Below are 17,932 nucleotides of genomic sequence, written 5' to 3' on the forward strand. Positions count from 1 at the left end.
CATTAAAAACAAATGAACAATAAACAGACCAGAATAAATTAATCAGAAAATCTGTATGGATTTAGAGCATAGATCACAGGTTATTGAACAATGATTATATAGATGATAATTAGCATTTATTGAATTCCTACTTTGTGGTAGGCAGTATGCTTATCATTTTTCAAACATCTCAGTGAAATTTCAGAACAAAACTCTCAATAGGTATTATTAATAGTTTTCAAGTGATAAAACTGAAGATCAGAAAAGCAAAATGTTAAAGCCACGAAGTTAGGATCTGTCCTAGTTCAGTATAATTACACTCTTTTTCTTGTGCCATAATGATCTTGGGATTTGGGCAGGATAATGAGCTCTGGCAATATGATCTCCCCCTCTCCAGTACTTCTGCCATTAACTCTGTTAGTTGGTCTGTCTTCTGGACATTGCTAGGTCTTCCTTACAAACTCTTATTTGTTCTAATTTTCTGAAACTTCCCCCAATCCTCTACTTGTTAGGGCACTCACCTGGAACAAGTTACAATATGACTGAAGAGATTACAGCCTTCTTTACAGCAGTCACTGTGTCTGTAGCCAGCCGACTATGGTTTAGAATGAATTTTCATAATACCCATCAGCAGCTTATTTATAAGGAAATCTCTTTTAGGGTAGGTGACTCCTGCATATGATCACTTATTCAGTTTGTGTTGATCCTTATAAGTTTGAATTTAAGAAGGTAACATTTTCTGACCTTATTCTCCAGTACTGAAGGTGATGCTAATTTATATTTGAGTATCTTTTATATATTCATGACTTTTCTATTAGCAGTGCATGTCACAGTTCTAGATGCCTCTACCCCCACTACCTGTTTTTCTATGTCTTTATTGTGGGTGGATTAGTTTGAAATGCTATTGAAAGCAGCCTCCAGGGAGTAAAAAGTCAAAGTAAGGCAACATTCAGCCTTAGTAGTTTTACTAAATAAAGGAGCAGGAGTCTACTGTTTTTATAATGGTGATAATAGGAAAAACTTGGGTATCTATTTTATCTTTATTTCCTACATCACTGCTTAGCCCTTCAGTCTTGGTCAGAACAGTGTTCCCCAACCCCAGATAAACACACTTTTAATATACACACAGCTTGGTGTCCAGGTATTGATTTATTTTATCCTAGGCACAGATCTGACTCTAGGAATATTCCCTTTGAGATTTGAAATAAATTTTCTTTTCAGTTAAAGATGTATTTAATTTGTATTTAATTTATTCTCTTTTAGTATTGTGCTTCTGCTGAGCCAAAAACAGACACTTGAAGAGCTGAAACAGTCAGTTCAGCAGCTGAGATGCACTGAGGCAAAGTTTGCAGCACAGAAAGGACTACTAGAGCAAAAAGTACAAGAAAATGATGGGAAAGAGCCACCTCCAGTAGTTAATTATGAAGAAGATGCACGATCAGTTACATCTATGGTAAGGGAAAGAGTAATCTAATGAGAAATTTGAAATGGTGATACCTAGGTGGTAAGTGAATACAAGAATTAATTCCAGTTTGCTAAAACAAATTCTTGCTCTTATTAATATGCAAGTTCTATTATACTTATTTGTAAATGAAAAATAGACTAGTCAGTCACCTCAGATCACCTGGAAAGCATTTTCAGGAATGACCTGTAGACTCAGAGCCTTCTTCTCTTGCCCTTCAAAACTGAAAACAAAGACTACAATTATTTTTATTCCTGGGAAACAGAAACAAGGTAGGGTGTTTTTATTCAGATGGAAGTAATTTTCTTCTTGTAACAACACTAGGATTTTATTTACCTGAGATTGGTGGTGTGTTTATTGTCAGAATGCAAAATGTTGATTTAATTTATAAAAGGTATTTTTGCTTGTAAATATGTTCCTTAAGCTACAATAAACACATTTAAATCCACCAACTCGAAATGCAAGTTTATTTTATATATTAATAGTTTTATTAACTATTTAAAAATTTCTAGTATGCAATAAATACTTTCACTTTCTTATTCTTATAATTCTTTCAATCTGTGTAGGTGGTTCTTACCTGGGGATGGTTTTGCCACCCAGGGGACATTTGGCAATGTCTTCAACCATTTTTAGTTGGTACAGGTGGTGGGTGCTATTGGCTTTTAGTGGGTAGAGGCTAGTAATGCTGTTAAACATCCTACAGTGGACAGGACAGCCCCTTCAAACTCTCAGCAAAAAATTAACCAGTCCAAAATATCAGTGCTGTCAAGGCTGAAAAACTGATCTGTACCTTGGCTTTTCCTCTGGGTAGCTTAGTGCAGTTCATAGGAATAGCTATTATAGTCAGTCATGTTGTAGCTGATTTCTAAGTAATTTTTAGTTTATGTGGTCCTCAGTAGTATAGCTAGATTGTTAAATGGTTTCAAAGGTCTACATAGAAAAATATGGCTGTATTAGAATATATGATAAATGTGAAAGTAAGTATTAAGTAGATTACTGTGATTATTGCTATTTTTGAGCCATATTAATCTACTACACATTACATTGAAAATTATAATTCTGTGTTCTCTTATACTGTCCTAGTAGATAATAAGGGTCTTACTATATGTACCATAGACCCAACTAGGGTCCCTTTCTTGCTTTATAATTTTTGATAACTATCTGGCAGGTACAGTCTTTCAAATGAGCTCCTGAAATTCTTTTTTTTACTTGGTTTTGAAAACCTAAGCTAGTAAATCTTTTGGTCTGTGAGTGTGGTTTACAATATTTCCTATTCTCCACATAGGCTTGCAGTTGTTTATTTCATGGCTTGTCTTTGTTACATTTTGGTTAAAACTGGCTATCTAATTTATTTTATATAATTTTGTGCCCAGTTGACCTATATCGACATTTTTGTTATAACAGAATGAAAGATAATAATTCAAGTCACTACATGGTAGCATATTCCCTTTTGAAAACTATGATTAAAAATTAGGCTTTGGAATTTAAATATGTAACAGTTGATTAATTCTTATTTTATAGATTAAGAATTTGTGATCATTTGGAGTTTGATCTTTCATAATCATTGAAGATAAGTTTTGTTCTAATAAATAGTGTTGTAGAGAGAATGTATAATACAGTTTAAGAGAACAAACTGCTTTCTGGCACCTTAAAGTTCTTCTTTTGTACCCATTTATTACATAGTCATAACACCTTACAACCTTTTACAAAGCACTGTACTGTATTTCATTTAATACAACTTATTGTAAAAAGTTGAAATTCTCATTATAAATATATCGGCTACTCATGGAAACAGTTCCTGTAGGGATCTTTAAGGAATTTTACAAAGGAATATTATAATATATGTAGTTTAAATTAATAGAGTGATATTTTAGAAATCAGAGAGTACACCCCCATATTGATTCAAATTAAGAGATTTTACAGTATGCTTTAAAAAAAGAAATGGAAATATTTGCAATCATAGTTCTGAAACCAATAATGTTTCCACTTGTGTCAGTGAAATCTTTACGTAATTCAATATTTTTAAAATTAATAAGAATATTACACTTTTAGTTTATTAAAAAACAATAAGAATATTAAATCTCTAAATGATTTTTTTCCCAAATGACTCTTTAAGAACTGTTTTATGAGTAACATTTCAAGAAAACCCTAAAACCAACCCAAGTAGTTTTGTTGATATTTCCTCTTTTTAAAGAGTAGAACTGTGGGAAAGGTATAAATTTTCAGCAAGAGAAATTTAGTTGAATATTGGAAGAACTAAAAATTAAGTTATGATATGAAAAATAGTGAAAACGTAGCCTAAACATTAAGAGGAGGAGAGATAATGAACTGTTCTACATGATCCTAGGTGGTGGCAGTGCTACCCAAAAGACTGACTCTTCAACAATGAATGCTTCTGTGGAAGAGTGCCTTAAGGAAGTGTACCACTGAAATGGGCTAGGGATTGTGTGTTCTTTTGAAAATTCCAAGATGATTTAGATGTGTAATCAGGGTTAGGATTGTATAGTCAATGTTCTTAGATGTATTGATGTTTATTTTGTCTCTATAATTCAATAAGAGTTAAAGCCCATCTAGTATTTAAAAAACTAAAAAATTTGTGGAGGCATATAATATAATCATCTCTGTCAAGATAGAATATCCTTATAATGTTTTTTTTCATCTAGGTTTAATATTGGCCAAAGTACAGAGGAGAAAATGATAACTATTAAATATAGCATAATAATTGTCTGTTTTCTGAGGATGAGTATATTTTATTCACTCCTTCAACAATTATTTATTGAGCACCTATTTTGTCAGTTGGTTTTAGATGCTTGGGATATATCAGTGAGCAAAACTAATAAAAAATCTTTTTAGAGCTTATATTGTATGGTGAATTGCAGTTTATGAATAAGTAAACTATATTTTTTATTGGGATATGGTAAGTACTAAGGAGGAAAAACAGAAAGGGTTGGAAATTTGGAGTACAAAGGGTCAGAGGTTGGGGGCATGATTTTAAGTGCAAGGCAGGATAAGCTTCATTGAGAAGGTGACATTTGAACAAAGACTTAAAACAGGGAGGAAGTAAGCCACTTAGATTCTTTGGGAAAGAGTATTCCAGCCACAGGATTCCTACTATTGCAAAGACTGTAAGAATGTCTGGACTGTTCAAGATTCAGCAAGATGGCCTGAGTGAAGGGAGGTGAGGGACAAATCTCCAGGCCTGTGGACGTAGTTAAGCATCTTGGTTCTTGGAGTGAAAAAAGGAACCACCAAGTAGGAGGGGTTGTAACTGAGAAATGCCATGCTCTGACTTGATTTAAATGGATTACTGTGGCAACTGTGTTGAAAATATGCTTAAAGAGAACAAGGATAGAAGAATGATACTATTGTATTAAATCAAGTGATAGAAAATGACAGTTGGAGTAAGAATGGAAGCACTTGCAATGGTGAGATATATTTAGATGCCGGATATATTTTGAAGATGGAGCACATAAAATTTTTCTGTGGATTAGATGTAGGCATGGAAGAAAGTGAGGATTCAACTTTGACTTCAAGGTTTATAGTGTGATCATTGGAGAAGTGGAATTGGTTTCTAATGAGATGGGAAAGACTACACTGAGAGCACCTTCGATACGGAGAGTCATGACTTTAGTTTGTCTTTCAAAATGACAAGTCAGTAGGTATTTGGGCATTTGAACCTGTTTTGGAGCATGATTTGGGCTGGAGATATAAATTTGTGAGTTGTATGCATCAGATAGTATTTAAAGCCATTTGACTCTGTGAGATCTTTGAGTGAGTGAGGTTAGATAGAGAAGAAGAGAGGAACAAGGACTGAATTCTGTGCACTTGAAAGTTAGGAGGTCTAGGAAAAGAGGAGGAATCAGTAAAAGAAGCTGAGACCTGACCACTGAGGTAGTAAGTGATGAGCATTTGGTGTCTTTGAAGCCAAGTGAAGAAAATATTTCAAGGCAGAGTGAGTAATAGATTGTTTCAGATGCTATTGATGGATATGGTAAGGTGAGAATTGATAATTGAGCATTGGAGTTACAGCATGGAGGTCATTGGTAAGCAGTTTTAATGAATGGTGGGGATACATTTTTGATTTGGGTAGGTCAAAGAGAAAGGAAAGAAAATAATTATGTATAGTGATACAGACAACTTTTCTAAGGTTTCCTGCTGTAAAGGAGTACAAACTTTGGAAATGTTGGGGATTTTATTTATTTTTTTTTAAACAAAGAAATTATCATGTATAAATGCTAAAGATGTGACCCAGTAGAAAGGGAAAAAGTAAACATGGGAAGAAAGGGCAGGGTGTTGTGGGAAACTGGCTTACCTGTTTGTTATTGTAAATGTTACACCTGTTAAATGTTGCAGTTGTTCCCTGTTACTGTAAATGATGTTGCAGTTCAGATAGCAAACAGCTGCTTGGTAGTTGCTCAATAAATGCGATGGGAAAACTAGGGTTGAGGCTCTCAGTTCCAGAAGCTGTGAGTCCCCTGGTCCCAGGTTTGTCTCCCCTCTTGTATCTCTACCTTTATTACTGCATTGCCTTCCCTTTGAGCCAACCTATTGTGAGCTGAATGCAGCAAGTGGCACCCAACATGGGGCTCGAAGGAAAGAATAACTGGTGCTGGACCAGGGACACAAAGAGAAGAAGGATTGCCTCGAGCGAAACTAAAGTTGGTGTAAAAGGGCAGAGCCCTGAGTGGTTTGGGAAGCCTTCAAAGTCCTCGAGGGTTTCTTGTAATTCTCCAGGAGACAGAGAGCGGAATCTACACCTTCCCAGTTGGTGGCAGTGGCTGCGGGACTGTGGGACAATCTTTCCAGACCAGTGACTGCGGGGAGGCTGTGGGGCCGCCCAGTGTGCATGCCGCAGCTAAGGAGCGTTTCTGCACGGGGACACTATGGAAAGGACTTCCAGAGCTGTTTTGAGAAATGAAAGAACGTCCTGTGTGGGTACCAGTTCATTGGATAAAGCCATGCCATGAACTCCATGAACGCCAAGAGACGACAAAATTTCCTGTGGAACCCAGAACCTCCGGTCATGCAGATGGAGAAACGGACACTGAAAACTGCCTGTCTGGGTCTCATTCTGAAGACATCAAAGTATCTAAACTACAGAACTTGTTCAAGCTTGGCATCATGAAGCAAGCATGACTTGGGGACAGAGAGAGAAAAAGAAATTGAGAGGAGGAGAACTGGAAAAGAAATGTTGAAGCAATGAAGAAATTCTAGATTAGTAGATTTGAAACTGCTTTTGTGTTTTGTATGGTTGTGTAATGTTAGTGTGTGTGTGGGAAAAAAAAAAAAAGGGCAGATGCTCCAAGGAGGGCAGGTGCCCAGAAAGGTGTTTGTTCAATGTCAGTGTGTGTTCTAATTTTTTCAAGCGTGTGTAGTAATGGTTTTTGTTATATTTTGATGTCATGTGATCTAAAAGAGCTCTATTCAATTGGCCAGAAAATTAAAAAGCACTTATATAAATTTCTTAATTAATAGAATTCTTGCTTAAATTGCTTCATAGGATAAAAGGAAAGATGTGAAAGTTAAGTGAATATTGAAAAAGGTAAAAAGTTTGAGGGAATGCTAACTGAAATTTAATAAGGTGTATTTTGCCCTAAAATAAAATGGTTAATATGGAGATATGCGGGACAGAACTAGTATGCATATAGCAAGTCGTAAATGTATTGTGGTAGTATTCAGTGAGATAATGTGTTTTGTAAAAGTAAAACAAGCCTGAATGAATACAAAAAGAGCAAAACTGTGAAAAGGTCAACACAGGACTTTCTGCCCTGGGCTGATGGCAATGAATCTGGCTGCATAGAGGAAACCTGTGGCAGTGACCCTAAGAAACATCAGAAGAAACCTGTGGATATTAAGGGCCTGAAAAAGGCAAACAATTGGTACAAGCTGTAAGGTAACTGCTACTCTATCAAATTATTAAATGCTGTTTGGCTGGGTAAGAGTTTGTATTCATTTAGCCTGTGAATTGGATGTGGCCAGCACTAATATCTTGTACTGGCTTATGTAGCCTTGCTGGTTGGAAATTTTAAGCCCATGAGAAATCAAAGTCTATTCTGCTAGTTGGAAGTCTTATTGTTTATTGTAAAAGCTTTATTAATCAGTAAAACGTCATTTGTGTAGACTTTGCAAAAACAAAAAGGGTGAAATGTGGGAAACTGGCTTACCTGTTACTGTAGATGCTGTAGTGGTTAGATGTTGCAGTGGTTAGATGTTGCAGTGGTTAGATGATGTTGCAGTTCCCTGTTATTGTAAATGATGTTGCAGTTCAGATAGCAAACAGCTGTTTGGTAGTTGCCCAATAAATGGGATGGGAAAACTAGGGTTGAGGCTCTCAGTTCCATATGCTGTGAGTCCCCTGGTTCCAGCTTTATCTCCTTTCTTGTTTCTGTGTCCCTTTATTTTGTAAAGTTTTGCATTGTCTTCCCTTTGAGCCAACTGATTGTGAGCTGAATGCAGAAGCAGGGGGATTACCAGAATAAATTCCTTGTGTAGGGGAGAGGGGATGGAATCTAGAGCCCAAGTGGATTGACTTTACTATTGGCAGGATGGTAGTTGCTAAGAGGTAGGTGGATAGAGTGATGACAGGGATTCTGAATATGTTCTCTTTGTATTGCTTCAGTGTTCCCTGTGAAGTAGAAGTCAAGGTGATTGGTTGGGAATGAAGATGTAGGAGAGTAAGAATTTGAGGTTTGAAGAGCAGGGGAAGATGTGAAATCATCTGGGTGAATGAGAGAGTGAATTGACTAGGGCAAAACAGTGTGATTGTTGATGTATCATTAAGGGCCCACTTGAGGTTGTGGTTCTGCAGAATACAACATAGACTATGAGGTGGTCTATGCATTACTAGGATCATGAGTTCAAGGTGCGACAGGCCAGTGTGGTTATGTTTTTCACCAGCTGTGTTCACCCACCCTGGAACTAGGCAAAGGAGGCGGAGTTCAATTTATCTAAGACTGTGGTTTTGTCTGGTAATTTTGATGAAGAGAGGGGCAAAGGAGGAAAAGTGTATTCAAGGAGTGATTATAATGACTGAGTAAAGAATTTAAGCTGCACAAGGAGGAGAGAGAACATCAAGAGGGAAATGATAGTGGGCAGCAGACTTGGCCCAGTGGTTAGGGCGTCTGTCTACTACATGGGAGGTCTGCGGTTCAAACCCCGGGCCTCCTTGACCCGTGTGGAGCTGGCCCATGCGCAGTGCTGATGCGTGCAAGGAGTGCCCTGCCACACAGGGGTGTCCCCTGCATAGGGGAGCCCCATGCGCAAGGAGTGCGCCTCGTAAGGAGAGCCGCCTAGCATGAAAGTAAGTGCAGCCGGCCCAGGAATGGTGCCACACACATGGAGAGCTGACACAAGATGACACAACAAAAAAGCAGATTCCTGTGCGTGCCACTGGTAACAACAGAAGTGGACAAAAGAAGAAGATGCAGCAAATAGACACAGAGAACAGACAACCAGGGTGGGGGGAAGAGGGGAGAGAAATAAATAAATAAATAAAGAGGGAAATGATAGTTAAAAAATATGGAGCAGGTGTAGCTCAGTGTCTGAGTGCCTGCCTCCCATGTATGAGGTCTTGGGTTGAAATCCCTGGCCTTGGTACCTCAAAATGAATGAATGAATGGATGGATGGTAGATAAGTGCATAGGAGGTTCTATGTGATCAAAATAAAAACTTTTTTTTTTTAAAGATTTATTTATTTAATTCCCCCCCCCCCCCCCCCCCCCCCCCCGGTTGTCTGTTCTGTGTCTATTTGCTGCGTCTTGTTTCTTTGTCCGCTTCTGTTGTCGTCAGTGGCATGGGAAGTGTGGGCAGCGCCATTCCTGGGCAGGCTGCACTTTCTTACGCGCTGGGCGGCTCTCCTTATGGGTGCACTCCTTGCGCGTGGGGCTCCCCTACGAGGGGGACACCCCTGCGTGGCGCGGCACTCCTTGCGCGCATCAGCACAGCGCATGGGCCAGCTCCACACGGGTCAAGGAGGCCCGGGGTTTGAACCGCGGACCTCCCATGTGGTAGATGGACGCCTAACCACTGGGCCAAGTCCATTTCCCCAAAATAAAAACTTTAAGCATTTAAATTTAAAGCTTTGAAAGATGATGGTTATCTTGGAGATGCCAGTTTAGAACTTAAGAAAAAAGTACTTTTGGGAGATAGGTTAACTCAGTTGATGGTGACATGATAGGTTAAATAAGTGGTTCTTTTTTGTTTTTAAAGATTTATTTATTCACTTTAATTTTATTTTATTCCCCCCTTTCCCCTTCCCCTCCCCCTCCCCTGCTGTTTTTGCTGTCTGTATCTATTACTCTTTTTGGTCTTCTCATTTTCTCTCCTCTACGATTCACCAGGATTCAGTCCTGGGGACCTCTAATGTGGAGAGAGGTTCCCTCTTAGCTGCACCACCTTCATTCCTGGTTTCTGCTGTGCTTCACCTTGACTCTCCCTTTTGTCTGTCTTTTGTTGCATCACCATCTTGCTGTGTGATTCACTTGCACGGGCACTGGCTCACTGTGCGGGTATTCTTGCTCCATGGCACTCAGCTTGCCACATGGTCACTGGTTTACCACGTGGGCACTGGTTCACTGTGTAGTCATGCTTTCTCTTCTTTTTTCATTGGGAGGCCCCAGTGATTGAACCCTGGTCCTCCCATATGGTAGGTAGAAGCCCTATCCCTTGAGCCACATCTGTTCCCTTAAATAAGTGATTCTTAAGACTTTTTGGAGTCACCATTTTTTCCTCTTGTCAATTATGTAATATAATCAGAGTGAAATATCTCTAGTGATAACATGTATAAGGAAATAATGCTTCATGTCTTCGGCAACAATAAAAACCTGAAGTTTTATCAACAATTTTTTTTTTTTTTTTTTGACAAAGTGGCGTTTTTGGTCTTTTAGTAGGCTAACCTTTGAGCTGTTACTCTTAATGTTACCTGATTCACAAATATTCACTGTACTTTCTCTGACTTAAGGGAGCATCTGTAATGCTTATGATAACTTTGGGAAGATTAGTCTTTTCTCTCTTTGAAGCTTATAGACTACTGGATAGTAAATTTGAACTTTGTGGTAATACTTGGAAGCACTCTATTAAAGAAGAAGAAAATGAATTTTAAGAATGTATAGCTTTAGTGTATATAGAGAAAGTATCTTTGAGGCCATTATAATTTTTTTTTTTTTTTTTTTTTTTAAAGATTTATTTATTTATTTAATTCCCCCCCCTCCCCTGGTTGTCTGTTCTTAGTGTCTATTTGCTGCGTCTTGTTTCTTTGTCCGCTTCTGTTGTCGTCAGCGGCACGGGAAGTGTGGGCGGCGCCATTCCTGGGCAGGCTGCTCTTTCTTTTCACGCTGGGCGGCTTTCCTCACGGGCGCACTCCTTGCGCGTGGGGCTCCCCCACGCGGGGGACACCCTTTCGTGGCACGGCACTCCTTGCGTGCATCAGCACTGCGCATGGCCAGCTCCACACGGGTCAAGGAGGCCCGGGGTTTGAACCGCGGACCTCCCATATGGTAGACGGACGCCCTAACCACTGGGCCAAAGTCCGTTTCCCGCGGCCATTATAATTTTGAAATGTGAAGTCTGCCCATGATTATTTACAGAAGGTATTTTTAATTGTGTCCTACTAATATTTGTTCTGCTGGGTTGGAAGGTGTAATGGTCTGACAGTTTTGTCATACTGATCTGCTCAATTAGACTAGAGAAGTTATAAGTTCCTTATTTTTTCTGTATGTATATTCCATAGAACATACATACATGTCGAGATGTCCCAAGGAAAAAAGAGTTCCAGTAAATGGAACATGCTAGGTCAAACCAAAAGTAATCATTGTATTGACTGCAGAAATTTGCTAAGCTTTTAATATCAGCTGTCCAAGAGAGAAATATAGTATGGAACCCAATGTCTGATAACATTGGCATCACCCCCTTTCAAAGAGCATCCTGAAAGGACTACTGTGCTACACACTTTGGGAAGTGTTGAACTAGAAGATAATTCATTTCTCATCTCATTAGAATATTGTCAGATTAAATGTGCTGATAATTCAGAAAGAATTTTGAGTTAAGTACCCCATAAACCCAAGGATTATTTTATCTAGGGAAACGGACTTTGGCCCAGTGGTTAGGGCTTCCGTCTACCACATGGGAGGCCCGCGGTTCAAGCCCCGGGCCTCCTTGACCCGTGTGGAGCTGGCCCATGCGCAGTGCTGATGCGCGCAAGGACTGCCGTGCCACACAGGGGTGTCCCCCGCGTAGGGGAGCCCCACGCGCAAGGAGTGCACCCGTAAGGAGAGCCGCCCAGCGCGAAGGAGGGAGCAGCCTGCCCAGGAATAGCGCCACCCACACTTCCCGTGCCGCTGACGACAACAGAAGCGGACAAAGAAACAAGACGCAGCAAAAAGACACAGAAAACAGACAACTGGGGTAGGGGAGGGGAATTAAATAAATAAAAATAAATCTTTAAAAAAAAAATTTTATCTAATTCTTCAGTTCTAGCTCTGTGAGGTAGCAGAATCCACCTTCTGGGGGCAAACTGGAAGTGTGAACTCTTTGTTGGCTGCCCTAGGATAGTGTGAAAATGACAAAAATAACCAGAATTTTTGAATCCCCAAGTAAACATTGCTGATTTTCCTATTAAATTTATTTATTAAAAAATTATATCCTTCATTTTTGTTTTTCATTTGTTTGTAAGAACAACTTTTCAGTCAGTTCAACTTTTCAGTCAGTTATCTTTTGAATTGAAAAATTGTAAGTGGTGTGGCTCAACTGATAGAGTCCGCCTACTATATGGGAGGTCCAGGGTTCACACCCAGGGCGTCCTGGTTTGTGTGGTGAGCTGGCCCACATGCGGTTCTGTTGCATGCAAGGAGTGCTGGCCCACGCAGGGATGCCCTTGTGTAAAGGTGCCCCCCACACAAAAGGAGTGGCCCCCATGCAAAGAGAGCCACTCTGTGCAAAACTGCAGCCTGCCTGGGAGTGGTACTGCACACATGGAGAGCTGATGCAGCAAGATGACAACAAAAAGAGACACAGATCCCCAGTGCTGCCTGATGATAATACAAGCGGACACAGAAGAACACACAGCAAATGGACATAGCAGACAATGGGAGGGGGGAGGGGAATAAAAATCTTCAAAAAAAAATTGAAATTCCTTTTTATTCCAGAGTAATCCTATTCTTTTACTCTATTACAGCATGTGCTTTGTACCAAATATAATTTTTATTGCTAGAATCTCACTGATATGTCAAACATATCTAGAATTGGTGGTCCTGTATGGTTCTACTCTTTTGATAGATGTTTTTAAGGTAATTCCCTTTATTTTGTTTCTGAAATTGCACATTTTGGTTAAGCCCTTTTGCTAGACTAACACAAATATATTTTCTCTACATATCTTATTGATTAGTTCTGCATAGATGAACAGCAATATCAATACATCCTTTTTGTTAGATTTCAACCAAGAAAATATCTGATTTATTGCCTAAAAATTCTTGTCATTAGACTCAATTCTTACCATTTTACAATGGTGTCTAATATATTTTCATTATAGTTAGAACACTAAAATGGACTGATAGCAACTGAGGCATCATATTAACAGCATTGTTGAAGCGTTATCTGTTATATTTTCTTTAAATATGTAAGATAAATGTTCATCTCAGCACTTATTAAAAAATCGTATTAATAATACACTGAAAAGAGATTCTTTCTGAATTTTCTTTTCCATAAAAGAAAAGAATATATACTTGTCTTACAGGATTTCAGACACTGATAGAAGATAATGTTATGTAAACTTATTTTGTATGCCTTGAAATATCAAAATATAAGATGATTTTAGTTTTTTCTAATTTGTTTTATATGTAAGTTAATTAGCAGATATTCTTTAAGTTCTTAAGTATGCATCTACAAATTTTTCTGCAGGAGTATCTTATTTCTTTTAAATCAAAACCCAAGTTAATTTCTTTGAATAAAGAGCACATGCACATGTGCTTTGGGTTAAGTGTCCCTTCCTCAGACCCCTAGTTCCTTTCCACAGAGGTAACCTTCCAGAAGCATTGTATGTAAATAACAGCATAAATATATATGCCTCCTCCTTTTACACAAATGATAGCATACAGTGATAATCTTTTGTACCTTGATTTTTTACTTAATAAGGTATCATTTGATAATAGTGCATGTACTTCTCCTTTTTCATTCAACAAATATTTGAGTATCAATTAGGTGTTCAGTACCATTTTAGATTCTGGGAATGGAGCTATGAACAAAACAGACATAATCTATGCCCTCATGGACTTTTTACTCTTGTTGGAAGAGATAGACAATAAAGCAATAAACAAATATATGTTTGGTGGTGCGAAGTTCTGTGGAGAAAAATAAAGCCAAGGTTTGGGGAAAGGGGGTAGAGAGGACTGCTTTTATATAGATGGTCAAGGAAGACTTCACTGATAAAGTGGCATTTGTGCAGAGATCTGAAAGAATTAAGGAAGCAGTTGATGGGACTATCTGGGAGTAGAGGGGAGGATATCTAGGCAACCAGCAGAACAGATTCAAAGGCCTGGGGGCAGGAGTGTGCTGCTTGTATTGGAGCAACAAGCCAATTTGACTGAAGTAAAATTAGAGTAGTAGGAGTTGCTGTTAAAGAAGTAGTGGATGTTAATAAACACATTTTAGGGAAGCGGACTTGGCCCAATGGATAGGGCGTCCATTTACCACACGGGAGGTCCGCGGTTCAAACACGGGGCCTCCTTGACCCGTGTGGAGCTGGCCAATGCGCAGCGCTGATGCACACAAGGAGTGCCCTGCCATGCAAGGGTGCCCCCTGTGTAGGGGTGCCCCACACGCAAGGAGTGCGCCCCATAAGGAGAGCCACCCAACATGAAAGAAAGTGCAGCCTGCCCAAGAATGGCGCCACACACACGGAGAACTGATGTAGCAAGATGATGCAACAAAAAGAGACACAGATTCCCATGCTGCTGACAACAGAAGCGGACACAGAAGAACATGCAGCAAATGGACACAGAGAACAGACAACTGGGGCGGGAGAGGGGAGAGAAATAAATAAAATAAATCTTTAAAAAAATACATTTTAGAAGGACACATTGGCGTACCATTCAGGAATTATGTAACACAGAAAAATATGTTACTAAACTTCTTACATTCTTGTGTGTGGAAAAAAAAAGTAGTAGTGGATGTTTAGATCATACAATCATGTACTCCTTTGTAAGGACTTTGATGTTACTGTTAGGGACATTATAAGCCATTGAGGGTTTTGAGCAGAGCTGTGACATATGACTTACATAATCGAAAGTTGAATCTATGACCTTTTGGGAATAGTTGCAAGGGTAGAAGCTGAGAGACTAGTTGGAGATTATTGTAATAATTCAGGTGAGAAGTGTTGGTGCCTTAGACTAGAGTAGGATCAGTGAATGTGGATTACTGATGAATGAGGGAGGGTGGAAGGAGGGGAGAGAGAATGATTTTAAACAATTATATAGTATTTCATATATTGGTGAAATTTGTTTACTTAATCTCTTCATGATGCTTATTTACATGGTTTTTGATCTTTTGTTACTGTGATGACAGCTTCATTGAATATTCTTTTAATACTACTATGTGTATATATGGAGTTTGTGTGTAGGATGCATTTTTAAAAGTTTTTGTATGTTTATGCTATTGAATAGCAAGACATTATAAAAAGGTTTTGCTAACCAGTTTACATAGGTTCAGATTTAACTCTCAGGGTAGTTTTTAAGTTTCTGAAACTTGGGAATAATATCAGTTATAGATATTAATTTTTATAGTAATATTTCAGTTTTATAAATTAATAAACTTCAGCTTTCATGAAACTTTTAGCTTTTATGTGATATGAAGCTTATCATGCTGAACTTTCAGTGGCTTACTAGACCATTAATTAAATTATTATATTGGTTCTGATACTAATGTTCACAGATATGTGTTCTACTTTATGTAAATTTGATGTATAAATTTCTAATTTTATGTAATATTTATTTCTATATAATTTCTATATAACATTAATTTCTATTTATAAGACAGAAATTAGAAAGTTGTTATGATTATGTTGACATTTCCAGTGATTCAAGTCAAAATCCCTTTAAATAGTCATTTTTCATTGATTTCATACAGTTGAAGTCATTTCTCATCACAGATTTGTCAGCATGTGATGCCAGATATCTTATGCCATTGTCTCTTCAGAGTCAGGGAAAAGCAGAAACCTTAAAATTTCAAAGTGGTTGTCAGCTTATTTGTAACTGTTATCTGTGCTCATATTCATATGCAGTGGTGTGTAGGCCAAAACAAGTGAATGAAAAGTAGCCTTTTCATTTGGTATTGGGATGAACATTCATTCATTCATTCATTTGTGGGGGTAAGCTATTCCTGAAAGGATATAATACAAGGAGAGAGATGACAGTGTTGCTCACAGTTATGTATTTACTATGATTAAGCCAAACAAAACTGATTAATCATCAGATTCATTCAGTCATTTGGGTTTCACCAAATGCTTAATGATTACTTACTACATGAATGTTACATACTGGGCTTTTGTGGGAAGGATGGGTCAAAGATAAAATAGATTTAGATCCTGCCCTAGGGTTTGGTGGGGGAAATGGAGCAAAAGTAATTGATTTAATAATTGATTGAAAGTTGGCTGCATTTTGACTCGTATGTATCCATATATTAAATTATTTTTTAAAAATGTAGGTGCCCAACAGTACCTAGATATATATTTAGCAAATGTTTATAGAGGGAATGCATAGATGTAGAATTTCAAAATACTTTTGACAGGTTATAATTGATACCACTCCACTTTTTTCCTAAACTGTTTAATTGTTAAAACTAGTTTTCACCAAATATTTTTCACCTTGTAAATAAATAGTTGTTGCACTGGTGGTCCTGGTGGTAAAGTCTTTAGTAATTACAGCCATAATAACTAATGAATAATTGTGATAGTCTTCACTCTAGAGAGAGAGAGCCCCAACTGTAGAGTCAGACTGCCTGGATTTGAATTCCTGTGCTACCACTTAAGTGTGTGGTATTAGGCAGGTTTTCTTACTTTCTTTGCCCTCAATGTCTAATGTGCATAATGGAGAAAATGATTTTAACTACTCTTGGGCTTGTTGTGAGGAATAGCTAAGCTTATACTTTTAAAGCACATTGAACAGTGCTAGTACTTAGTAAACTATCATTATCCTCCATATAGCTGATATTTGATTAATTATCACAGAAATCATAATGATTTAATGTGTGTGCTTTTTGCGCTAGCATTCTTTGTTCCTGAGTCTTGATATTTTTTTCTTTAAACACATCTTTTCTTTTAAAAAATGTGTACCATTATTTTATTCTGATAGATAAGCATGTTTCAAATATTCACTTCTCTGTGTTTGAAGTATTTTTGTCCTTTAGCCATAACAGGATAAAAAATATTTTGTAAATTAAGTATGTAATTAACATATAGCTTATTCAGTGCTTCCATAATAGAACTTTTATGACATCAATAGGGAAGACCAGGTAATTTCTTAAAGAAGAAAATATTTAGTATAATTAGTTTAAGTATTGGAAGCTAGCTTTTCTTTTTTTATTAACTTCTTACACACTATTAAAGTCTGCACTTAAATTTGTTCATGAAGCAATTAAAAAATAGCAGTTATAATCACTTAATTTAAAAAAATTCGTCTTTTTAAAAAAAGATTATTTATTTATTTTTCTTTATTTACCCTCCCATCCTCCAGATGATCCCTCATCTGTATGCTTATTGTTTTTGCTCGCTTTCTCCAGGAAGCACCAGGGACCTTTCACATGAGAGGCAGTTGTCCAAGGGCGTGAGCCACATCTGCTCTCCATGGGCTGTGGCAAGTGCCGGCTTGTGACATCTGTTCCTTGCAGTGGGAGCAGCATCTAGCTTGTTGCAGCAGGGGTGGCATCTGCTTGTCTTCTTTTAGGAGGCACCAGACCCTGAACCCACGACCTCCCATGTGGTAAGAGGGTGCCCAATTCATTGAGCCACATCTACTTCCCTTAATCACTTTATTTTAATGCCAGTTTGCTTTTATGGTTTAATTTGAATGAATGAAAAACAAACAAACAAACCTAAATACCATTATATTTTATAATTTCTTTCTAAAATACCAGTTTTCTTTTAAATTTGGAATTATGGAAAATTCAATTAGCAGCTTTTAATACTCAAATTGTTTCCTTTTAAAAGCCCTCCTTTTTGTCAGTTTTTGTGACCGCATTATTTTATTCATTCTAATTAGTTGTAACTTGTTTTCTTCCTACCCCTTTGCTACCTTTCTCTCAATATTGTTCAAAGCCACTCTTTGTAACCACAGTGTAGGGTGAAACCATGAGAATTAGAGTTAAATTATATGGGATTGAATTGCCTAAATTTAGGCAGAGTTTTACCCCTCTGAATCTCAGTGTATTATTCAGGGTTCAGAACGTATATATATATATATATATATATATATATATATAAAACGTATATATATATAGAACGTATAT

General features: G+C 37.8%; 1 protein-coding gene across 6 annotated transcripts in view; it reads left to right on the forward strand.

Moving 5' to 3' along the window:
• The window catches only part of FER (FER tyrosine kinase), a 574,904-nt gene that overhangs the window by 178,937 nt on the left and 378,035 nt on the right, over positions 1-17,932 (forward strand). For all 6 annotated transcript variants that reach the window (XM_023586245.3, XM_004484087.4, XM_071209303.1 and 3 more), the window contains one exon: positions 1,243-1,432. In XM_023586245.3, the coding sequence (XP_023442013.1) occupies positions 1,243-1,432 (190 nt within the window). The remainder of the gene's footprint in view (positions 1-1,242; positions 1,433-17,932) is intronic.

This window comes from Dasypus novemcinctus, chromosome 2, assembly GCF_030445035.2.
Source record: "Dasypus novemcinctus isolate mDasNov1 chromosome 2, mDasNov1.1.hap2, whole genome shotgun sequence".
Taxonomy (NCBI): Eukaryota; Metazoa; Chordata; class Mammalia; order Cingulata; family Dasypodidae; genus Dasypus; species Dasypus novemcinctus.